The sequence below is a fragment of the Amblyomma americanum genome, chromosome 1 (assembly GCF_052857255.1).
Source record: "Amblyomma americanum isolate KBUSLIRL-KWMA chromosome 1, ASM5285725v1, whole genome shotgun sequence".
Lineage (NCBI taxonomy): Eukaryota > Metazoa > Arthropoda > Arachnida > Ixodida > Ixodidae > Amblyomma > Amblyomma americanum.
Genome location: NC_135497.1, coordinates 226,325,925 through 226,351,469, shown reverse-complemented (window position 1 = coordinate 226,351,469; position 25,545 = coordinate 226,325,925). Strand labels below are relative to the sequence as shown.

The 25,545-nt window shown below is 46.9% G+C and overlaps 1 protein-coding gene across 1 annotated transcript in view; it reads right to left on the bottom strand.

Moving 5' to 3' along the window:
• Flo1 (flotillin-1) overlaps positions 1 to 25,545 on the bottom strand; it is a 69,642-nt gene that overhangs the window by 19,889 nt on the left and 24,208 nt on the right. The window contains exons 8-9 of the mRNA XM_077648574.1: positions 23,445 to 23,705; positions 20,996 to 21,133 (exon numbers count right to left, since the gene is read on the bottom strand). Coding sequence (XP_077504700.1) covers positions 20,996 to 21,133; positions 23,445 to 23,705 — 399 coding nt within the window. The remainder of the gene's footprint in view (positions 1 to 20,995; positions 21,134 to 23,444; positions 23,706 to 25,545) is intronic.

Here is a 25,545-nt window from a genome sequence, read left to right as displayed (position 1 = left end):
AGGCATTGCGTACACAGGGTGGTTAGTTTTTCTAGCACAACCTAATTTCCGTCCAGCAGATCTGCTGCTACTTGATCCCCACCAGCTGCTTTCCCCCTTTGTGCTGAAGGATTTCTTTACTTCCTCTTTCGTTACTGGCGGGATGACATACTGCTCTGCGCTACTGTTTCTCCCATTAACGCTATGATTACATTGGCTATTGTACAGATTTGTGTAGAACTCTTCGGCCACTTTAACTAATCCATAATGGTTAAGACATTGCCCTCTGTCTCTTAACGCATACAACTGGTTTTTACCTATGCCTAGTTTCCTGTTCACCGCTTTTAGGCTACTTCTGTTTTTTAGAGCATGCTCGGTTCTTTCCGTATTGAACTTCCTTATCTCGACTACCCTGCTCTTAATAAATTTATTAACTTTGATAGCTCTGCCAGTTATATTTTGTCTGTAAAATTCGATGCTTTCATGCTTTGGCGTTTAAGATCTTTCATCTCCTGAGATAGCTTGCCGGTATTCTGTTGAGCCATCCTACTGCCTACTTCTGCTGTGCACTCCTTTATGACAATTGTGAAATTATCGTTCACTGCTTGAACATTGTCCATTGAACATTGTCGCTGTCCTCAGTTAAAGCCGAATATCTGTTCTGTACCAATATCCTGAATTCCTCTACTTTCCCTCTCTTTGCTAACTTGTTCGTGGGCTTCCACTTAACTAGTTTCTTCCATTTCCTTTTTAAGCCTAAGCTAATTCAAGACCTTACCATTTTGTGGTCGCTACAATGAAAGTTTCCGAGGACCTCCACATCCTGCACGATGCCAGGGTGAACGCATAATATGAAGTCATTTTTAGTTTTTCCATTGGGGCTCTTCCATGCCCACTTTTTGTTCTCTCGCTTGCGGAAGAAGGTGTTCATGATCCATAAATTATTTCTCTCTGCGAACTCTACTAACAACTCTCCCCTGCTATTCCTAGAACCTATCCCATAGTGGCCTACCGTCTGGTTGCCAGCCTGCTTCTTGCCCACCTTCGCATTGGAGTCTCTCATTAGTACAGTGTACTGCGAGTTTACTTTGTTCATTGTCAATTCCACGTCATCATAGAAGTTTTCAACGGTCTGGTCATCATGGCTCGATGTCGGCGCGTAGGCCCACACCACTTCATCTTGTACAGGCTGTTTCACAGTTACGAGGGAAATTCGGAGCGCGTCGCTTCGCGATGCGGCAAGCTGTGGAATCTCGTGCCGCTGGGAAGCTAACGTATGCGCTGACGGCTGAGGGGCGGAGTCTCGCCGCGTCGTCTGCTACGGCGCAGTGCGCTCCGCTCGGTCGAAAAGCAGGTGGATTACAAGGGCAGGGCCACGGTTCTCGTCGTTTTTTGTAGCAGCTGAGCTTATAGACCAAAAGAAAGGTTTTGCCGCGCCAACCTCTGATCCTTCACTGGCAGTAATGCTATTGTATAAACTGCCTTTGCAGCATGCTTCACCTATACATTTTCTTTTCCGAAACCGCAGTACTGATATCGTTCAGTTCTAGAAATGCAGCGTGATGAAGACAAATTTGGCGCGCTATTACTTGGAGCGTGAAAGAGAAACGAATCACTGCAGGTAAAACCAATCCCGTACAGCCGTATGGTTTAGACACAACAAAACGAATGAATATTATGGAGTCATGCTTACAGAATATGCTCTGAAAGTGCTGCTTCTCGACCGCAGTTGACTGCCCCGGACAGAATGTAGCTGCCGGTAATACAAACGTCATGCTCCGGAATGAGCCTTTGTTCACGACTGCCCTGGTGACAATGCATATTTCGCGTGGCATAGAAGCGTAAAGAGAATCGGTAAATGCCGTGTTTATTCCCAGCACGTCAAAATCGGTGATACTGATGAAGGTGGCGGTGACTCAGCGTTCCTTAAAATAAAATAGTAGATGTCATCTCATTGCTTTCGTCATGGTGGGAGGCATTATTCTTTGCAAGCGCAAGCAGCATTTTTGAACTCTGTATAGTTCAAGATAGTTGGCGGTCGTTTCTTTCTACTCGATCGGGAGTCTTGTTATATAGCCATCCTTGTAAGTTATTTGGCTTTTTCAATGGCCTGTGTACCAGAGAACGAAAGGATGAAGATGGTGCACCTTTGTTTTCGAAATTACACTCAGAAACAGATTGCTGAGACGACAGGTCGTCTGATAAAAACAGTGAACAAAATTTTACAGGCCCTCAAGAAAGAAGGGCGCATCAAAGATGCCTCTTGAGGACGTCCACCAAGGGCTACAACTGAGGAAGAAGATTTGTGGATTGTGGCAGCTGCGGCAGACAATCCCCGTGCCTCTCTGCAAGAAATCCGCAAGAGCTTGAACTTGAATGCTTCTAAGGTTACCGTCAGCCGTCGACTTAACGCTGCTGGCCTAAACAGCCGATCGGCCGCTCAAAAGCCTCTACTTCGCAAAATCAACAAAGAAAAGCGGCTTGCTTTTGCACAAGACCATCAAAGTTGGACGGCCAGAGAGTGGAAGACAGTGGTCTTTAGCGACGAATCCACGTTCACATCCTTGTGTGACCAGAGAGCGCGAGTATGGCGCCCAGCCAGGACACGGTAAGCTATTCAGTTCAGCTTAACTATTGTTTCAACCGGTCCTCCTACCTACTCTTATTCTTTAGAACGAATTGTTTTTCATGTATGACATTAAGATACGAGTTTATAATTAGTTTTGCTCTCCTCGCGCGCTGCTTCAGTGTAATTTATTTACTATTGTGCACATGAATGTTTCGTCGTCTATAAAAATATAACGCTTCGAGGAATGCCATGCCCCACTGGAAGCTTTATTTGTCATTGTCTTCAACAGCCGCCGGCGCACGGCCTTATCACCGAGATTGTAGTGCATGAAATGACCTTGTTAGTGCTCGTTGTCGCGAGCCGCGGCTTTATCACATTCTTTGATGTGCGAGATGTGCTGAGATTTTTCCCGAATGATTACGCGAGGCACAACTGCTTCTGTATCGTTCGAGACGTTTCCAGGTTCACTAGGCCAGTTATCTAGACGGTTCTTCGCCCACTTTAAATTGAGCGCTGACGAATGCAACGGGCATTCGTATAGATCGACAACCGCCGAGCACGCTTGCTGCTATCGCCGCCGGCGATTGCTTAGTTCTTATGCGGGCACAAGCCAGCCTAATAAAAAGCTTACACCAGTGAATTTCAAGCCTCCTCATTTTTCGCCATCGGCACTGTCACCCGGTAGTTTAGAAGAACTTCTTGTTGGGCTAGTTGGTGCATTGCTTTGAAGAACGATGTTGCGCATTCAAAAGAGACGACCACAGGAAAACACCAAGGAGACAGAAAGAGCGCTCTTTCTGTCTCCTTGGTGTTTTGGTGTTTTCCTGTGGTCGTCTCTTTTGAATGCGCAACTTGGTTCTTCAAAGCATTGTCACCACTACGTGACAGTATCTTTGAGCCAAGTATGGCAGAATGATTTGGTTATCAAGTAAGGCAAGTCAACCATGGCACTTCTTATTCTCATCTCTTTCGTGATTTCAATATCCGGTTAGGGGAGTGCATGTGCTGTGATTACGGCATTAGTGGAAATCACTGCCGTGGACATGAACCGATTATATTGTCAATATTAACTTATAAACATCAACCCATACATCCGGTATTAGATATTGGCAGTTCATACAGCTCATTTGTTTTTATTTTCAGATACGATCCGCGCTACATGCAACAGGTCGCTGCCAGTGGCCGCACAACCGCAAGCGTGTGGTCGTGCATCACAAAAGGCAAGCTCAGTGCTACAAAGTATGCAGGGATCATCGACGATGTGTTGATTCCGCACCTGCTTGCCGGCCCGTTTCCGGAAGGGGACTACATATTTCAACACGACCGGTCGCCAATCCATACCGCTGGTGTGGTAAGCAAGCTGTTAGAAGAGCGCGGTGTCACCGTCCTAGCGGTGTCACCGCCCCAGTCCCCGGACCTCAATATCATTGAGAATGTCTGGGGCTCAATGAAATCCTCCCTGGCGCGCCATTCTCTGCAAGGCTTATCCGAAGATGGCCTCTGGTCCATCATTCGCAGCGAATGGGACGAGCTGCGAAACAACACGGCGTTGACTGAATCACTCTACGCTTCTCTGCCCTCACGAATGGGCGCTGTCATCACTGCTACTGGGGAACTGACAAGATACTGAGAGAAGTTGCAAACGTTATATGCCCATTCTCTATCGGTGGCTGAGGGCTGTGAAACCATTCCCTTTGGCAGGGTGCAGCACATTTAACGAATTTTGTTTAAGTAACATTGCGCCATCACTATTAACATTTCATTCCGTCCAATAACCACAGATGTGCGAAATCTTTTTCCTCTTCTGTTTCCTTTTTTCGATTTTGTGGTCAATAAACACCCAAGAAATTGCGCTGCAAATTTTGGTTTGCTTTATTTTCTCAGGTAATACGGTAGAACACACATGTAAGGAAATTAGTATTGCTATCTTGGAAAACAAGAAAAGATGCTGATTGTTTTGGTTTGATTTGCTTTATAGGGTTTAACCTCCTAAAGCGACTCAAGTTATGAGAGACGCCGTAGTGGAAGGCTGCGGAAATTTCGCCCACCTGGGATTCTTTAGCGTGCTTTGACATCACAAAAGCAGGGGCGCCTTGCTTTTCGCCTCCACCGAAAAGCGGCCGCTACAGCCGCGCATTTGGATTCAGCATTCAAGCGCACTAACCACTGAGTCACCGTGGTGCAGAGAAGCATGCTGTCAGAGGTGGTATATAGAAGAGCAAAAGTTGCACTAACAAATGTTCTTTACCATACCGGCTCAGTTCCCATAAAAAATGATGAAGGCCATGCGCTGCCTTTGTAATCCTCCTGCTCTCAGACCGAGAAGAGTGCACACGCTCCGTAGCAGACGACGCGGCGAGACTCCGCCCCTCAGCCGCCAACGCAGACTGCGCTTGCGCGAGCTTCCCAGTAGGGCGCGATTCCAGCGCTCGCCGCAACGCAAGGCCACGCGCTCCGAATTTCCCTTTAACTGTGAAACAGCCTGCACCTATTATTAAGCCTAACTATGATAGCTGCCACCCTCTTGTTAATATTACAGAACTCCTCTATGTTGCCAGCTATATCCTGATTGATGAGGAATCCCACACCTAGTGCTCGTCTATCCGCTAATCCGCGATAGCACAGTATGTGCCCGCCCCTTTTTATTGTATACGTGTCATCTGTCCTCTTAACTTCACTAAACCCTATGACATCCCATTTAATACCTGCTAGTTCCTCAAACAGCACTGCTAGACTAGCCTCACTAGATAAGGTTCTAGCATTAAACGTTGCCAGGCTCAGTTTGCAATGGTGGCCTGTGCGTAGCCAGAGATTCTTAGCATCGTCCTCTGCATCACAGGTCTGACCACCGCCTTGGTCAGTAGCTCCGCAGCCGCTGGGGACCGAGGGTTAACTGGTTTGTTCATAGAAGGTTGTTGCCAAGTGCTACATCAGGGTGGCCAAATCCTTCTCTGGTGAGGGAGTGCGTTGTCGGTTCTGGTCACCCAGATCAGGTCGCACTCCAGGCTTGCTTATGCAATTCCATCGTGGAGTTTGCTTTTTTAAATCCAGTGGAGAATTGCGTGGCATTAGGATTTGAACCTCTCTCCTCTTGCATGCGAGGCAGATGCTCTACCTCTACGCCATTGCTGCATTCCACAGGGAAGGGGAATCGTAATATTGTAAAGAACTTTATTTTGTGACTGATAAACTTTGGGCAATTCTCTGGATAACACTACTGTGTTTAGTGAAAAAAGTCAAAATGCCAGTTTGACTAAATGAAGAAGCTTACTGAATGCTGTCATAAAGCACTGTAAGGTGGCCAGATATATTCTTACTGGAGGAGTGACGTTAGAGGATTATTCGTGGAGCATGGCACAGCGTATTGTTAGCAAAATGTAACAAGATGGCTGTAAGGTTGGCGCCATTCAATCGCCTCTTTCCATTTTAACCGGCGCCGTAATAACGACTGAAAAAGCCGCTCTACGAGCGGCGCGGCGAAAGCATCGCTGTCGTTAGTCTGGACGGCGTTCGCTGTTTCACTGGAAGCTCGTTTCCGTGCTCTTTTTTACCAAAGTAAACGAGAAGTCTCCCCTATCAGTTGAAGGTCGCGTTTCCGCCCGGTCGCGGCCTGCGGGAAGAAAGCATCCTCCGTGGCCGAGTGCGGATCGCCCACAGGTCTGTTGTGGGGAGAGGGAAGGGAAGCATGAGCGCCTCGCGGCTTTCTTCAAAGGGTTAAACTCGCGGAGGGCGCGCTTGCGGTTATCGAGGGCACCCCTTTTCTGACAGGGCCGGCGCCACACGGCGTGGCGCGGTGCGGACACTGCCCGGTGGCTGCGCGCCCATTTGCTAGCCTCATCTGGGAACGGTTAGCGGCATCTTACCTGCCCCGAGGGGGGGTGTCGCGGTCCCTGTTGCGAGAGAGCGTTCGTTGCCGCGTTTGCAAGCTGCGTATGGCGCCAAGGCCGGGGCTTTGGGGAGAGAGCAAAAACACATGTAGTGACGAGGCTCCTCCTGCTCGCGGCTTAAGAATAATTCAACTTCTTGCTTTTTTTTTCTTTTCGCGTGGGGAGAGAGCGCGGGGGCGCGCGATGCTCTGCCGCCATCGCGACACAGAGAGATTTTGGTCTCGACCGGAGCCAGGCACGCAGACCGTGCTCTCGAGTAGCCGTGGAGTGGGTCCACGGGGCGGCTGGTCAGACATCATGCTGTCATGTACATACTCCTTGTAAATAGTCGTCTGTGTAGATAAAACCTATATCAGTACTCGACAAGAGTCCCTGTCTTCCTACCGGCTCAGTACTTCGTTGGAAAAAAGAAGAACGAAGGAACAACCTCTCCGTACGACAAGAAAAGAAGAAAAGAACCACCCTTTACTGTGGCTCCAAAATAAAAAAGGGGAAGCTTGGCTTACAGGGTGGGCGAGAGCATCCTTTCAATGCTCTCTTGCGATGCCTCCTGAAGAAATGCTACAATGTTTGGCTGCAAGTTCAGATAACAGAATTTCACAATTTCTTATAATGTTTAGGATGTTCAAATACTTCAAATAGTAAGTGCGCTATGTGAATCGAATTGAACACCAAGTACAATTATTTGCAAACTATTTGCAATTTCAAATAATCACACACCCCTAGTATTTCAGAACTACTAAATTTAACAGATCTAAAAGTGTGCAAAAAATAGCAATTCACATCATCTGTAACAGTTTATGAGATCAATTTTACTATCTTTAAATAAAAGTGTCTCAGTCTTAGTTCTTATGTCAGACATCTGGCATTGCAAGGAGAATTTTGCTCACATATTTCATTTGGGTACCTAACAAAGCAGTGCCATAGTCCAATTTGATAACTCCTTTTTGCTCATACCACCGTTTTATATAGTAGTGCACAAATATCCACGGTATATCCAGTTTTATATATCTGACAAACAGTTTTCCACACAATTCAATTCCCACTACCTTCTGTTTGAAGTGTTCCAATTTTTCAAAACTGAAAATTTTCCACTTTCAGTCAAATGCTTTCCTAAATGGTGCTGACTACTTCAGTCCTGATGCCCTCGCCACTGGTCAATATTGATGAACTTGCTTTTTCTTTGTACAACCGATGCCAGCACATGGCAAAAGCATCCACACCATGATGTTAGGCACTGCATTTTTATGCCATCATGTACCGTTTTTGCCAAAAGTAACAGAGCAGCCACGATAGTGGCTGGAGTGGCCAAGCGGTGGCACTGTGGTCTCCGGCGCCGGTTGCTGCTCCTTGATTGAGAGTAGATCTACCTTTTTTCACGAAATGTGGCGCCCCCTGGGTAGGGGCGAAGATTCGGGTTGAAAACAAACGCACGTGGGAGGCGAAGGCGCGATCTGGTTTCACGAGGAGCCAGTTGCGCCCGCGAAGTGTCAAGTGTATGCTTGACAGCTGCTGCCATCTGTCGCATGCACCTGTCACTAACATGAACTGCGCATGTGCAGTAGGAGCTGGCAGTTTCATTTTCAACCAGTGGAGCTAGAGGAGAAGAAGCGTGCATGTGCAGAGCAGCTTTGAGATAAAGGCCGATTGGTCGATGTATGCCTGAACCCTTGCTCTCTTTTCCTGGACGATACGAAGTAAGCAAGTAGCACATGCAGCGAGTGATTTCGCGCCTTCGGAGTGCTGTCGTACTGAGTAAGGGCACAGGCTTACATTAGCCAGTTTACACTCGCAGCCGGAGAGCAGTGGTCAGTGCCGGAGTCAGTTACGCCACCACTTGAATGCGAGGCCGCTGCGGCCGCCGGTGTGGCTCCTCGGTTACATTTGGCAAATACAGTACCTCAACGGTCCCACCATAACTGCAAATGATCACTGTGACAGAAGATGCTGTGCGCCTGAGAATGAAGCTTCTTGCCGCAAAAATACCAGAGAGGGCTGAGCTATGGCATGCATGCGAAAGCATGCACTCCTGTTACTTTTCACACGGACAGTTTTTATTCTCCACATTATTTTTTGTTCAGAACCTGAAAACTACCTTTTTTAAAATTACAAGGAACAAGAAAAAGAAATGGATCACTCAACAGCCCACACAACTGCATCTCTGACAGCACCTAGTGCTGGGCACGATGGAGCAGTATCTTGAAGTACACTTTTATGCGAAGCATAAGGAGCTTGTCGGCTTGTTTGGTTGCGTATGGTGTCAAGCCTGGGTCGATGCAGTGTCAGGTCAAACAATCACATATGGTCGGTGTGTACGATGAGATGCATGACTAAGCATGACACGTAATGGGTGGTCATGACAAGCATGTCATGTCATGAGATGTCATCAAACTGCAAGTAATGACTGGAAGTGACTACAAAGGCCTTGATGGGCACCTCGTGGTATCGCAACCCAGGTTTGGCAGTTTCTAGGCGTCTGCTAGTTTTTTTTTTGTTTCAAAGCAATTTGCTGTGCACATTTGAATCAGTGCATCAGAAGGACTGCACCAACAGCCAAAACAAAATCACATTGACCCACAAGCACAAGAACAGTCATTTGCAACTTTTTGTGCAAGTTTCTCAAAACGACACTGAGTGCTACTCCTGTCCGAAGCACACTTCAAATGTCAATAGGTACAGCCACTTTCCTTGAATAATTAACTTGCAGGATTTGAACTGCCAAAGCTAAGGGTTAAAAAAAGTGTGGCATTATTGATGTACCGAGGAGGAAAATTTGCTGCTGAACTCACTGCGCTTCTTTCTGATGTAATGCAACAGCATTTACGATCTTACCAAGAACCTTACACTGATCCAAAGCAGAGACAGGTGGGCCAAGTGCACTACGGCTGTTGAGACACTCTGAGGATGCCTTCCTTGGCTCTCGCTTTGTTGTTGGGCATTGTGAGGGAGTGTAGAAATGTCTATCTGGTGATTGTGTTGTAACTAAGGCTGCTGCTGAACCTCTATTTTGTGAGCTGCCTAGTTCCATTTCACCTAAGAAGCACTGCACTACTTCAATGGCAGCATCTGACGCTCCACGACCAGCGAGACATCTGGCCATAACCGTGCCACAAGCATGTCTGGCAAACTCTTTAAACTCTTACTGGTCCCATATTCAACGAGTTCCACTTCCATACTGGACTCTTTCTCATAATATGTTAGTTATGTGAACACATGAATAAAATATTTGCTTTGGAGTTTATAATCTGCCATTTTTTACGACTGTTTTATGAGAAGCCATTTCATTTGTAATTTAAGCTATGGTTGGATAAAACTCAAGAATGAAACTCAATGACCATCAAACGAGGCTATCTCTAACCAACTGCATCAACCTATTGACATGACATCACAGTCAACAGCCTTGCACCCGCCATGGCCACAGGCACTTAGCTGCATACTAGTAGATGTAAAGAGTTGAATGCAGTGTCATCAGAACAGGGTGGCACCAATTGTCGCAGGGCCTCCTTCGATATATACTGAACGCTTCATTTTGAGTTGTATCCGACTAACAGTTTTCATATTAAAAAATATCAGATTTCCAGCAAACATATTCTCGTTCAATCTGCACCCAGAGATTCTTCACACACCTCCTGCTTTAAGTATCCGTTTTCCAATGGTAGCGAAAGATTGGCACTAACTTACAGAAAAAGAGGCCTTACAAGAAAACTGAAGAAATAACGAACAGCAATCTATAATGCAAGATTTTCTCATTATCAACACCCTAAACCTTGATTCTACAAGAAATTTCAATTACTTTGGTATTGAAATTTCTTTTGCTCAAAGGCAGTTGACAGGTTCTCACATGCCAAAGCAATACTGTGGGCTACGAGTAGGGGGTCAGATTTTTTAGTTTAAACTGGAAATCCCCCCACAACACACACAAACGAGCACAAACAAACAAACGATGCAAGTACGCCAAATTTAGTGTGAAATTTGGTCTTAACCGAGAAAGGTCAGCACTCTTGGGACGCAAAGCATAGTTAGCTGGCTGCTGAGTACTAGTTACACTCAGTCAAAATTGAAAATGAACTAAGTAGGTGGGTCAGGGGCATGATGAGACTGTGGTATTGTTGGCTAAGCTACTTAGTTGTGTGATTTGAGGCATTTTTCCGCTTGTTTATACTCCTCTGCAGACCGGGAACTACCACCTCCTTGCCGCCTGCCTAGCTGAGCACTGCTCGTTCACTATCATCCCCTGCTTAGAGCAGTTAGTCGGTTAAGTAGGTTTGCAAGTAGAACACTGCATGTAGGACACTGCATGCAGGATACTGACAAGAATCTGGCATGGTCGCCATGAAAAGTATCCCGATCGGGCAATCACGATAACTGAGCCGCAGTTCCATCGCTGCCATCAACACATGGACCACGTGATGTTAATTACTGGCAAACGAACTGTTCACGCCGACAAAAATGCAGAGACACAGAATAGACCACACAGAATCACATTAAATCAACGAAAAAAAGTCTGCAATTCATTCGTCGAAAATAATATTCGCCGAAAAAAACAAACAAACATGCATCCTGCAATAAACACTGAAAAAGTCTGCCCAATTTTTGAAAAATAAAAACCAAATTGTTCAACCTCTAGTTATGGCGCATGCCGTTGTGGAAGCATTCAGGTTAATCAAACCCAGCTGAGGTTCTTTAATGTGTGCAGCATTGGTGCATTTTTGGATTCAACCTGAACAAAATGCAACTGTTACAGCTGGAATTGAATCTGTGAATTTGCTCCCAGCAGCCAAACAAAATGGCCACTAAAGACACCATGACAGGCTATTACAATTGTATTTGAGTTCTGTTATCTAAACTAGTGCTTTTCTATTTCCTTTTCATTTCCAGGTATTTAGTACTTTATTTTGCCTCATTTTTTTCAAACACTTTGATGTGTGTGCTCTGCCAACCTTGACCTGTCACTATTTCCCACCCTGCTACCATTTTTTTTTATATAAGTAGCTACAAAAAAGGGGTGTGCATGCCCCCTGTGTGTATCAAAAGCAGGCACTGAAGTTATGCATTCTGGCAAGCATTCCCACAGCATCAAATCTTATACGTGCACCTGTACCCACTCAATCAGTTAAGTTCAGCCATATATCGCAAGAACAAAATCCTGAGGATGCAGAGTTGAAAAAATTATGAAATGCAGCTTACAAGCTGCTGATAGGCAGAAAAGAACTCAAGATTCAGATGAGCTCAAGCTTATGACACGCGAAAGCAAACAAGACAGGGAGGTGCCTTATCTCAGGCATAACCCCTCATGGCTATTGGCATGCGTCACTGTGGGAAGTGGTAGAAGCTCCACTAGTCCCATCTCAAAGCTTATGATCACAGTGGTCACCACATGATAGAAATTGCTGTAATGAGCACTGTGATGTTGATGAATGAAACATAGCTAAGTTGATCTTAAATTTTTTAAAAATTGCTACGTTAACTAATTTCAGTCATAATGACTGAACAAATTTAATTTAGGGCTTGTCTCGACAATTTTTAACGCTATACTATTTAGATGGCTAGCGAAATTTCATTGAGGGCTTGTCTCGACAATTTTTAACGCTATACTATTTATATAGCTAGCGGCTTGCACATTTACCTCTCACGCTACAGTGTAAGTGTCATTTGGATTCCACAGCATAAAATTGTGGTGATCACAGGTTTGACAGTTACCACACCTACACGGGCAAGTTGGACTGTGTGCGTCAAGACTTTGGTGCAAAACAGAAGGCACAAATTGTACTTCATCCCACATGTGAATACAGCAAAGAAACGGGCACTGTAAGTAGGGGTGTGTGAATGTTCGAAACTTCGAACAGTTTGCAAATAGTTTGCGAACAGTTCTTTCTGTTAGATTCAATTTGCATCGCACTTCAACTATTTGAATAATCTGGACCTCCTAAACATTCAGAAATAATGAATTTTCAGTTCATCTCAACTCTCTGCATTTCCAAACAGCAGCATTTTGCATTGCCACACAAGCTGACTGGCTCTTTCCTCCCAGAATTGACTGCCCGCATGTGGCAGAAGCACCATCGTGCTGATGCTAGGCCTTGTATAAAAGCAATGTGTTGACGGCCATCGAGAGCCGCCACTGCGCTACGGTGAGAAAACGAAGTGCAGCACCACACAGCAAGTCGTTGAGTAGTGTTAGTTGACAACCAGCTATGAACCTGACTGGCAGCGATTCCCTCATTTTAAATCCATGTGCGCTGCGTCTCCCATCGTAGTGAAGCGGCCTACCTTGTGGAAGATAGCAGAACGGGAGGGGTTGCAGCCTGTGTGAACTGCTGCGGTTGTTGTGTGGCGATCGCATTGATCATTCCCAATTTTCATCTGTTAGAATGTTCTGTTAGAATGTTGAAACTGCGCATCTTAAAACACAAAGGACAAGAAAAAAGCGTACGACAGACATTGGCCTCGATGCTAACCTACAAGACCGCTCCGCGTACAGCATAATCCCTGTGCTGGGGCATTTTAAGTTGTGGTTTCGTTTTTGTGCCTTCGGTTTGTGACAGCGTTTGGGCCCACTGCCGGGCTTAAAATCCAGCGAAACCAATATGCGTGGGCTAAGCGGGCTATGCGTAGTCATGAATACGGCGTTTGAGACATCCCACAATCGGCGATTTGTCATGATTAAGCGTGGAAGGGATGGTCCCGCCTGCGCTGCAGCTCGGGTTGCTGCGTTCATGTTTTTTGTCAGCAATCCTATAGCGTTTTGCTGGCAAAACAATACCTGGCATCTTGTCCCTCCGATAATCAACCACCAACATCACTTCTCCAAGTTATCTGGCTACCTTATGCTTCATGAAAGCATTCAGTAAGCTCCTTTGTCATGTTAAGCAAAACAGTGATTACACTTTTTTTACTGAATGCAATTGGTATACAAAGAATTGCAAACAAGGTACAGTAAAACCTTGTTAAAGCGTACTCACCTAAGCAGCAGTTCTGCTTACGATTAGTCCCATGAAATCTCAGACTCTGCTTCCATTAAAGTTCATGCATTTGATGCACGCTTGCAACGTAGTGGCTTACCGTGAACATCTCAATTAGAGCGTACCTACCACCTACAAGGCTAAAGGGGTACCTCGTAAAGCATCCATGAACTATATCGCACACCGAAAGCTTAACCGGTGCTCCTAAAATGCAGACTTTTTTTGGCTGCATAGACCATGGCGATATGTAGGTAGTGATAAGGGCAGCACGTGATGAGCATGCTTGCAGCTGCTGGCACATCGAGAGAGAGAACACATTGGCAGCCTTGCAGAATCCACTCTACCCCTTGTCCCTGGTGGTCAGGCCGCCAGCATATGTCTGCTGCCCCGCCACTACCCTGTTCACAAGCACAGGTATCCGAGTGGCCTCAGTCTGGGCGTATTCATAGTAACATATATGTTAGGTTGGGACAACCTAAAAAGATTGAAAAATAATAAGCCCCTGCCTGCACCACTGACATATAACAGGCTTATATTCATAGCAACAGCAGTCCCTTATTGCTCAGCATCTCCGTAGTTAGGCTAGCCGTAGCAAAGTTTCGTTTTCCTCCATGTGCCCCAGTCGCCATTGCTGTGTTGCTAATTGATTGGCGTCACTGCGCAGCTGTGATTCGGCCTCTTCTCGTTGTCATGATACTGCTCAGGTAGCACCGAATGTTACATTAGTTTATGGTTTGTGGAGTTTTAACTTCCCAAAGCTAGTCGAGCTATGAGGGACAGTGTATTCGAGGGCTTTGGAAAATTTCGACCACCGGGGTTCTTTAACACGTACTGACAGCATATGGGCTCCAACATATCGCCTCCATCGAAATGTGACCACAGCAGCCCAGACTGAACCTGTGTCTCTCGGGGCAGCAGCAGAGCATGTTACATTGGAACATCATTACGCTACAGCGCATACAGCTTGTTCAATCAAAAAGCTGTCGGCGTAGTACAGTAAAACCTCGTTAACCCGGATCTCACAGGACTGGGAAAAATGTCCGAGTTGACCGAATTCTGGATTATCGAATGTACCATAAAAACTAGAAAGAAATGTATGCAGCATGAACGTACCTTTATTGCTTGAAAAACTGCGTTATTTTGGTTTGCTTTGTTGCCAGAATCTGCGCTGGAACATCTTTTTCAACCCCAACAGGTGATGGTTCGCACGCTCACTATCACGTGTGGGATACACTGGTATCCCCCCTCGTCCCCCGCGACAGCGGCAATGGTGACTTCCACGTGCGCGCTGGCCACCAGGAATGTGGAGAGAAGGCACCCCTGCGACTGCTCATTTCTGCTCCAGCACTGACGTTACGTCACGGCAGCGCGCTGCCTTCTGCGGAGAGGGTTGCATGCCTGAGCGTGACGGCAACGATTTGCTGCTAGGGAGGCAATGCCCGAGGAGATAAAAGGAGGAACTCGCGGCGGGAAACGGGCTCTCTCGCTGCCGGACCTGACCTGAGTGCCCCGAGGAACCCTTTTCGCTGCCCACTGGCCCCCAAACCCAACGCCGGTCGACGTCAACGACTTGGTGAGCTACTGAATATCTATTTACGGATAGAACCATCTTCCTCAGTGTACTTTGCCTTGCGTTAGGATAATAAACTATTTCCTAGCGTGCCCTGACGTTGCCTATTTCGTCCGGACCTGCCGTGGCTGCGACTCAGCACCACGAGTTGGGGAAGCGCGTTGCGTACTTGAATAACGCCTGCGTGTAGCTGGCATGGAAGCTCACTTTCCCGGCCGGCTGGACGCAGAGTGACCCCATACACGGGATTCTAGTATGCAGAATTTCTTTAGAACGGCGAGAGCCTCAGCGGCCTCCTGCACAGTGCGATGTCGCGGCGGCTGATATCGATTGTTATCAAAACACTCATTTTCCTCCACGTCGAGCACTTCCGATATGATATCGTCAGTCAACTGGTCAGCAACAGCAACACCATCGCCAATAGCAATGTGGTCGGCAAGCCGGACATCAGCAGGCAGGAGAAACTCCAAGCTCCTGTCATCTGTTGCTTCGTCACCCATCCTTTCAGCGTCCCCGGGAGGCACATCTACATCACGGTTGTCAGGGCGGACAAACCCGCTGTGCCTGAAGAAGTTCGCAATGACCTCCGCAGACGTGTTGCTCCAGACATGTGCCAAGATATGGACTGTGCTAAGGAGGTTTATGTCATATTCTCACTCTGCCTCCTTGCAGAGCAGCATCCTTTCCATTACATGCCGTCTGTACTTGGTCTTCACTTGCTGGATAATGGCCTGGTCCAGCGGCTGTAGAGCAGTCGCCGTTTTGGTGGCAGGAATGCAAGCTCGATGCATTCCAGCCCTGTCACATTGGTGTGTGCGCTGCAGTTATCTACGACAAACAAAACCTTGCGGTTTTTGGCGGAGAAGCGGTGGTCGAGCTGCCGCAGCCAAGTTTGAAAAATATCCATGGTCATCCATGCCTTTCTGTTTGCTCTGTACTCTACAGGCGAGCATTCTTAAAGCACCTAGGGTGATTTGCTTTGCCAATTAGAAGTGGTAGGCGCTTCATGCCCAACGTATTTGTGGCGAGGAGCACAGCTACCCTTTCTTTGCTCCTCTTGCCTCCAATGCATGGGTCACCCTTGAATGTGATTGTTTTGTTCAGCAAGGCCTTGAAAAAAAGTGCCGTTTCATCGGCGTCAAAGACGTTGGCAGGTTGGTAACGAGCCAGGTATCTGGGAAGCTCGGTCGACTTCCAATCAGTGATGCAATGTTCATCTACTGCTGCCTTCTCACCACACATGTTCCTGAAGACCAATCCATGTCTTTCTTTGAAGCGTGTGAACCATCCTTCAGACGCACTGAAAGAGTCAACTTTCATTTTCATTGCGTATCTCTCAGCCTGCTGACAGATCACCGGCCCGCTCAGAGGAAGTTGCCCACTGCGCATATCTGCGATCCATCGTAGCAATGCATTTTCTAACGCCGGGTGCGCTGCCGCCCTGAGCCTTTTTCTTGTTCCGGTGAACCTGCCGCTGTCAAATGCTTCAAGAATTTTCTTCTTTGTTCTTCACGTAGTCACTCAATGTGCTCCTTTTGATCCCATACTTTTTCATTATCTCTTGCAGAGAAACACCTTTACCGACCTCCTTTAATATCTTCACCTTCGTTTCTAAATTATTGGCTGGCTGCTGTTGACGCTTCACTGGGTTGGTGGCCGCCATCACAGCAAAGCGTGACGGCAGTGACAGGACGCACTGCGGCTTGTCACACTCTCAACACAAAGAAAGCAGCTGCAGTGTCGGCGTAGACGTGGCGGCAGTGACAGCACGCACCAGCAGTCGAATGCAACACACGAGTCCGCACACAACATGGCTTTTCACACACTTGCAACACAAAAGAACGCAGCTGCAGCGTCGGCGTAGCATGGGCAGCATGCGCGTAGTCCCAGCGACAAAGTCAGCCCAGCAAGCTGTCCAGTCTCCTTTGCAGCCTTTAGTGGTTGCTGGATGCTCGAACAGTGCGCTGGGTGGTGGCTAGCACCACCTGACCACTGAATGCTCTCTCACTATCATCATCGTATTTCTCACGTCCTGCGGCCGTTTCTCGTCTTGTTTCAGTTTGAGCGGCTCTCCTCCGCTGCACCGGCTTCGTCGTCGGTTAGGGGTGTTTGAACGTCCGGGCCGCCGAGTATGGACGCTGCGATAGCTCTTGCCGGGGTTGTCCAAGTTAACCGATATGCGGCTAAGTGCTGCCGAGTTAACAAGCGTTTAACACCATTGAACTACACACATTTTTGTCGGAACCACGGTGCAGGCCCGAGTTAACCGAATTTCCGAGTTAGCTCGTTTACCCGGACCTCCATTTTACTGTAGTAGTCGCCAACGCATGTCGGAAATAATCTGGGGCTACGTAAAAAAAATCTTATGATAATTCGTGGTTCTAGTGATTGATTATTGGTGTGTGATAGGTGATGACGAGTTAATGAAATCACTGTAACTGATTAATTAAAGAAATGAAAAAATTGGAAAAGGGGGTTTAAAGGTGTCAAAATGCTCAGAATGAAAAAGCCAATGCTTGATGATGGTAACGAAGAAAATTTAGAGTGCGTAACTGATCAATCAAATAATTGAAACAATTGAAAAAAAAATGAAAAATGCATTCAAAGGTGTTTCCAACGGGCAAGGCATCGCGGCAAATGGGCGATGCCGTTCCGTGAACTCCCTTGGCAGCGCTAAACACGCCGTCACATTCTACTCTTAAAGGCGAAGCTTAAGCGTCCTCCAATTTTTTAATGTTATAATTAATCTGTACTGTTATGCTATATCATAAACATTAGTTTTCAGATGATATGTTTAAATGAAAACTATAAAACAACATAACGAATATATTTCAAGTATTGTGTGGATCACCATGGATTGCGCGCTTCCCGTGTGCAGTGCTTCCCAAGTGGCATAACTCCTCCACGCATCTCGTGTTGGGACAAAGTTCCGAGTGTGGACTATCAAGGAGAAGCTCGACATTAGAAAAAAACGTGTGGAAAGAAAAAAACAATGCTGGCACGTGAGAGGACCCCTCCACAAACAGTGTGCTGAGTGTGGAACAAGAGAGCTGGGTTCCACACTTCAGACACTGTTAGTGCACCCTTTGAAGCTGCACAATTACCTGCAATGCCACCTCAGTGGCACATATTCCATATTTACTCGCATAATTTGTGCCCACACATAAACTGAGTACTCTTAACTTTTTACCTGGATTTTGAAAAAAGAAAAAAAAAATTTTACTCATATATTTCGCGCTATCTGCTACGCCGGACCACCAGCATGTATGTGGGCGCGCGAAAGATTGGTGCTGCTGCACCACAGTGTGTGGCTGTGAAAGGTGCGAGTGACGAGGGCACGAACTGTGCACAGTTAACCTGGCTCGGTCGTGCTAGCTTTCCCAGATGAACAGTTGTGCGTGTGCCCGAATCCGAAACTACTGAACCGTTTGCTGTTCGGTTTGCCGCTAGTCAGCTGGGAAAACTACATAACGTGCTGCGTACAGGCGGCAATATACACTATATATTGGGCGTTATGACCATTGTAGCTTTTTTAGGACCTATTCAGAAAATGTTTGCAAAATTTGTGCACCCCCCTTTTGGAGCCTTAATTTAAAGAAAAAACGTGTGCAAATTATGAGAGTAAATACGGTAATTACACATTTCTATGATCCTACATTAACAAAAGCTTCTCCGTGTGCCTTCCTTCGAAGATAACCTCAGATATCACCTTTTACCAGATCAGTGGATATACCGTATTTACTCGCATAATGCTCGCACTCGCGTAATGCTCGCACCCCCCACATTGGCTATCAAAAATTGGAAAATTTTTTTTTCCTCGCATAATCATCGCGCCCCCAAAATTACTGCCACGAGCCGTCTGCTTGTCGTAGCGATCGCCATCTATTGACTGCGGCCACAACTAACTGCCATGGTTGGGCGCGCGTGCTACTAGGCGGCGGTACTGCGCTATCATCCGCTGCCACCGCCGCTACCGCTCATCCACTCGCCACCGCTACGCCATTTTGCGAAGGTGTCTCGTAGGCCTCGTTTGCCTTGTTTGCGTGTTGCACCGTGCTCTTTGTGCCGCTTCGCCATGGGACGCTACGCAAGCTACACAGCTGCTTTTAAGCTAAAAGCTATTGAGTATGCGTTGGAACATGGCAACCGCGCCGCCAGCAGACACTTCGGCATCAACGAGTTTTGCGTCCGGTATTGGAGACGGCAGCACGACGAACTCAAGACGACTGGTAAGACGCGCCGGGCTTTGCGTGGACGGAAGACTGGGAAATTTCCTGCCGTCGAATCCTCTTTACTGGAATATATCAAGGCTCGATGAGCGGATGGGTGTGCTGTGTCGATTGATTTGATACGGAACCAAGCACTCGTAATCGCAAGAAAGGAGGGCATCCCGGTGCAAGACTTCCGCGCTAGTAACGGGTGGGCCACACGATTTATGCGGCGCAATGGACTCTCGCTCAGGAGGCGAACGACGCTTTGCCAGCGCCTGCCCGCACCCTATGAAGAGAAAATAGTGGACTTCTATCGATTCATTATCAGGATCTGGCAGGAGAAAAACTTCTTGCTCTCCCAGATAGGGAACGCGGACCAAACTCCGCTGAATTTCGATATGCCCAGCAGCAGGACAGTCGAACAGACAGGCGCTCGGACTGTGGACGTCATGACTACAGGTGCCGAAAAACAGAGGTGCACGGTCATGCTAGGCGTGACGGCGGACGGGCGGAAGCTCCCACCGTACGTCATTTTCAAGCGGAAGACCCTCCCGAAAGGAAAGCTCCCCCCGGGTATACACGTGCGCGTCCAAGAAAAGGAGTGGATGACCGTGGGCGGACCTTATGGTGGACTGGGTGAAGACTGTGTGGGGGCGGCGACCGGGAGCGCTTCTTTTTCCGTCGCTCCTCGTGCTTGATAGCTTTCAGGGCCATCTTCAAGAGTCGGTTCGGGCGAAGTTCAAGGAACTGCGCACGGACCTGGCTGTTATACCCGGCGGCCTCACATCAATGCTACAGCCTCTTGACGTATCTTTGAACAAGCCATTTAAAGATAACGTCCGGAGGCTGTACGCAGAATGGATGGCCGAAGGTAAACCTGCTCCGACGCTGGGCGGCAAGATCAAAAGACCGTCCATGGAGCTGCTGTGCGGATGGGTATCAGAGGCATGGGGGATGATTGATGTAAACATGGTGGCCAGAAGCTTCAAGAAAGCAGGAATTTCGAACGCCCTGGATGCGACCGAGGACCACCTGGTGTGGGACGACGAAGAAGCATCGGAACATGAAGAAACCATCGATTCCAATGTCGACACGGACTCTGATGAAGAGTAGAATTGCCTGCAGGACGTACGCAACGCGAGTAGTGACGGGGAGGTTGCGCGCGGCAAATAAAGTGCTTTAGCAGCTTGAGCTTACGTTCACCCTGTACTTTCATAACGAAGGAAAGTTACGCTTGAAAGTAATGTTTCATTATATTTACAATTGCGGACCTGACAATCCTGATCTTTGCTGACATTTGCTTGAAAATTTTCCCCGCATAATTATCGCACCCCCAAACTTCGCGTTGATTTTCAGGGAAAAAAAGTGCGAGGATTACGCGAGTAAATACGGTATTTAAGCTACTTTCAGTTAGGATGTGCTCTCCCTTTGCGCATAGTTTTTCCATGGTCCCATGAGGGTATGCTTTATCAATGTTACAATGTATTAGTCTAAAAAATAAAGTCTATTACTATTACTACTCCACGGTTTCCCATCCCTTACTTAATGCCTGGTAGGTCTTGCAAGTATAGTAAATTATTACTGGCATCAGTGAACACCAAATTTGTTTGCAAATACCTCTGTTTCTACAACTGTTTTTTGCGGAACAGAATTTTTCTTAATTGAGCTACATAAAATGATACTTGAAATTATTTGAAAATACTTGATTCGATTCGCAACCAACTTTTATTATATGTATTCGCTTTGCAACCGAAAATTTCATATTTGCATACTGTAATGTCCTGCTGCCAAGTACAGACATGGCAGCAGGCGAGTACCTTTGGTAGAGTGTCAAGCATCATGTCGAGGATGGCTGCCTCCTTGTATTCTCGGAAGGCGTCTGCTTTCTTGATCAGCTGCTCTGCTTCAGCCCGCGCCTTGCTCTCAATGGCAAATGCCTCGGCCTCTCCTTTCAGCTGCAATAGCAGAATGAACACAAGGTCGCATAATAAGTGCAAGATACTTTAGGGCCTTGTTTTTAATTAGCAACATATAATATTTCAGGAACCTGGAAAACAACAGAAGTTAAAGTGAAGGACTTGGTGCAAGTTTTTGTGGTTCCTTTCGTTCAGTACAAAATACTCTCACATTTATCCCACTGAAAAGCAGCTATGGCTAGAAACAAAACACGAGATCTCCGTTCGCCAACAAAATGCATTACACATTCAAGTTGCACATATATGCAAAAGTCCTAGGCGATGGAAACTGTGATTACATATTTTCTGCACACAAAAGGCATGCTATATAAAATGGACAAAAAAAAACATTTGTTTCTGTTAAAAAACCATGACACTGCAATGCTGAAAAAAAAGTTTTATACAGTTTCATGAACAGAATTAAAGCTGGGTCACTAAGAAAAAGTGAACCAACACCACACAGAAAAAGACAAATAATTTAAATAATTTTTCCACAGACTAATGCACTGCACCTAGATCATCATCATCAGCCTGACTGCGCCCACCGCTGGGCAAAGGCCTCTCCCACTTCTCTCCAATTAACCTATAAAGGCATGTAAGGGCCGCACCCCATTTTCCCAAAGGAAATATCACCAAAAAATATCCCTGTAAGGGCCGCACCCAAACTTTCCATCACCAACGCAGGAATAGCCTTCGAAATGCACGCGCCGTGGCCTCTGCGATCAGCTCCGGCTGCGAGCAACGGTGTGCTTGATCGCGGAGGCAACGCATGCGCACAGGAGCTTCCAGGTGCTGCCTATGGATGGTGCCCGAGGCAGTGGCTCATCATCATCAACATTTTCTTCCGCCGCGAGCTCCCGCTATCCATATCAGCATTAGTATCACTGGCTCCAGTGTGGCTGTTAAAGGCCTGGTAGTTGTGGTAGCGCAGTAGTTTGCCTTAGTTGGGGCTTTTGTGTGCTGGCGCCGAGCGTTTCAGTTTTAGCACGATAAAGCAAGCACCTTAATGGCTAGACGGCTGGGAGTTTGCTGTCGAACACGGCAAGCGTGCGGCGGGCAGGAAATTCGATGTGGCCGAGAAGTGCGTCCGACGATGGTGCAATCAAAAGGATGCATTGAGGAACATAAGCTGCAAAAAGCGCGCTTTCCGAGCCAAGCCGTGCAAGCTTCCCGAACTGGAAGAAGAGCTGCTCTGCTAAGTGATGGAAGCGCGGAACAACGGCTACGCGTTGACAGCGAAAATGCTGCGCGACTACTTGTCAGATCAGCGTGCACCAGAGCACAGCAGCAGCTCAGAGTCTGAATACTCCGCGAGTTACGACTGAACATAGAATAAATGCCGCTCATTCCCTGACTGATGTGTTTTTACTTTAGAAAAAATTTTTTTTTCGCACATCGTATGTATGGGCCGCAGCCCGAAAATTGGCCCTCAAATCTGGAAAAAAAGAAGTGCGGCCCTTACAAGAGTTTATACAGTAACCCAGCCCTTTGCCAGCTGTGGCCACCCTATCCCTGAAACTTCTTTATCTCATCCGCACACCTAACTTTCTGCCCCCCCTTCCTGCTATGCTTGCCTTCTCTTGGAATCCGCTCCGTCGGGAGCCTAGTCTTGAAAACAAAAAAAGAAATTTTTATTAATGTAGTCACAGTTAAGAAATCTTCACCGAACAGGTATTTTTGTGTGCCGATTTCAAATATGTCACTTAATTTCATGTAAAACAATTCTTTGAGCACTTATGTAACTGCTATGAAAGTTATTCTGAAATTAGTTTTGAAATAAACACAGAAAAAAGTCCACCGAATTGCCCGAAAATAACCGAAAAGTCTAACCCCTAGACATAATACAGCCTAATGCATCAAGTTAAAAAGAACTGAGAAAAAGACTTCAAAGTGCAGTAAAGTATAGAGTGCGCTAAGCCTGGCAACAAGTCACCTGCTGTTTATGAACCACAAGTACCACAGCTGAAGAGAAAAAAAATTAAACCTTCACTTTCGACATGGTGGACTTTCTGCATACTGGAACCAGTGGTAGACATTGGTTAAGTCCTTGCTTAGAGCAGATATAATCCTAATCAAGCAGAATGCGCATTATGCATGGTCCATGGGGTGTGATTTCCAATGTCAACAATAGCACAGTTACGACTTGACTTCCCTAAGAACCTTCCGTAACAGTAAAATTAAATTGCATGCACTTCAAAATGAGAGTAAAGCACTATTACAGAAATATACCTTAACATTTCCATGGGCACCACACTTGCTAGCTACAAAACAAAAAGTGATACAGCAGAGGGAGGAAAGCATGGAAACTCACACGAACTGCTTCAGCCTCAGCTTCAGCCTCCATGATGACACGGTTGCGGTTAGCCTCAGCCATCTTCTCAAGGCGGTACTTCTCAGCCTCAGCAGGCCTGCGGACGGTGGCCTCGAGTTCTTTCTCACGGCGCATGATCTCCTGCTCCTGCACCTGAATCTCCTGGGACCGCTCGATCACCTGCACCTGCATCTGTTCCTCCTTGATACGCTGCCGTGTCTTGGCCGCCTGCAGGCTGTATGCCAGGTCACTGTCTGCTTTCTGCACGTTACAGAGAAAAGAGGGTCAAGTGCTTAATACGCACACCCAGCATGCACGCCCAGGAAAAAAATCTCAAAACTGGCACCCCGTTCATAATTTTGCAGCAAGCCGGCAAGAACACAAATGCCTTACGATTTTAGCAATTCAATATAAACACAAAAGGTCCTTAAAGCTACAGTCAGTGACCGGGTGTACATTTCTAGGGAAGGGGAGCACTTTAATTGCTTCTCGCATGACTTTAGGTAGCTGCAGGACATTGTCCCTTTCTATTATGGTGTTCAGGCCGAGCTTGACGAGAATCTCTCGGCCCGCTTTGGTGCTTGATAGGCGTGAGATCTGTGCCGTGCGCTGAGCCTCGATGATTTCGTCAAGGGTATTGTGGACTCATCGGCCGTGTCCCTCCGGTTTCCTCCGCTACCCCACATATCGAGTATAGGGATCAGTTATTCACGTACAACGAGCTCACTAAGCACTTTTATTCAGGCAGATGAGAGTTTCCCCTCCCGGAGAAGAAACTAACCTGCAGCCAGTCGGTCACGTTACGGTTGCTCCAAACGAATTCATACCCCAACCCCTGGCGCATGAAGCACATCGACCCAGACTACGACGGACAACATGTGTGTGAACAGTGCAGCGTGCAACGAACGTGTAGACTTGAACCATTTGCTGTGTGGTTGTGCATCGAGTGACGCCTACACCAAGAACAAGGAACATTGGGACAAGGTGCTAAAAAGAGCTTCACTACACGACCAGCTTCGGGCTGTCCAGGAGGCCTGCGCGGCGGAGGAGAGCTTCGGGCTCTCTGTGCCGACAAGGGAGCTGCCCCCCTACACCTGGCACCTAGCCGAGTGTCCTTCAGGACCCCTACTATGGGATATAAAGTTTTACCACCACCACCACAGTCAGCGACAAGGTATGAAGCTGAGTCAGTTGGCAAAACTAGTTCCACTGCAGGTGCAGACGCATAAATTGAAGACAACAGATGAACATACAGTGCAAAGTGCAGTGCCCTGCTCACTTTGTTGTCTTTGATTACTGCACTTGAATCTGTAATGGAATCAGTAACAGCTATACAGTAGGGGCGTGCGAATATCCGAAATTTCGAATACGGATTGAATATGTTTGATGTTTGGTTCATATTCTTATTCAAGAAATTGATATTCGAGAATGTCCGAATATTCTACTTTCTAATATTCGCACTGATAGTAACTGCGCAGACTTGCATAAATTTGGCCGTGGCAAAACCACAATATCTGAGAAAATTATCCGATGATAGCGTTTAAAGTGTCAGGAAAACAAAACAAATGCATCCTCTTTGCTTTCTTCTCTGGCGTTTATTGAGTGGACCGATTTCATTCGGATGCTGCTAGGCTCGACCTCGTGTGGAATTTTGCAAGTGGACTTTCCCACATGACACCTGATGTGAACAAAATGGCCGACCACCTGTTTCAAACAATCACAACGAGAAAGCGTGCTGTTTTTTCTTTGATCCTTCCATAATGAGTTACATACTTAATGTCCACACCTATGACATTCATCTTGTTGCCTTCATAACTTTCCTAGCACGAGTTCCGCCATCTCGTTTTGGTCAACTATGATATGCGGGAAAGCCCACTTATGGAACTTTACACGCGGCTCTCGAAAGGGAGAGTCTAGATGTCACAGCAGCGCAAGCAATTGTGTAAAAATCCCTATTTCAAGGTGCCCTATTGCAAGGGGGATTGTAACCCGCACTCCTCTTAAATGCGCTCATCAACGATAGGAGGGTTCCTGTTGCTACAGGCCAAAAATAGCCTGCCAGCATAGTTTTGGTTTCTGAGCATCGCCGCTTGCCCACGGC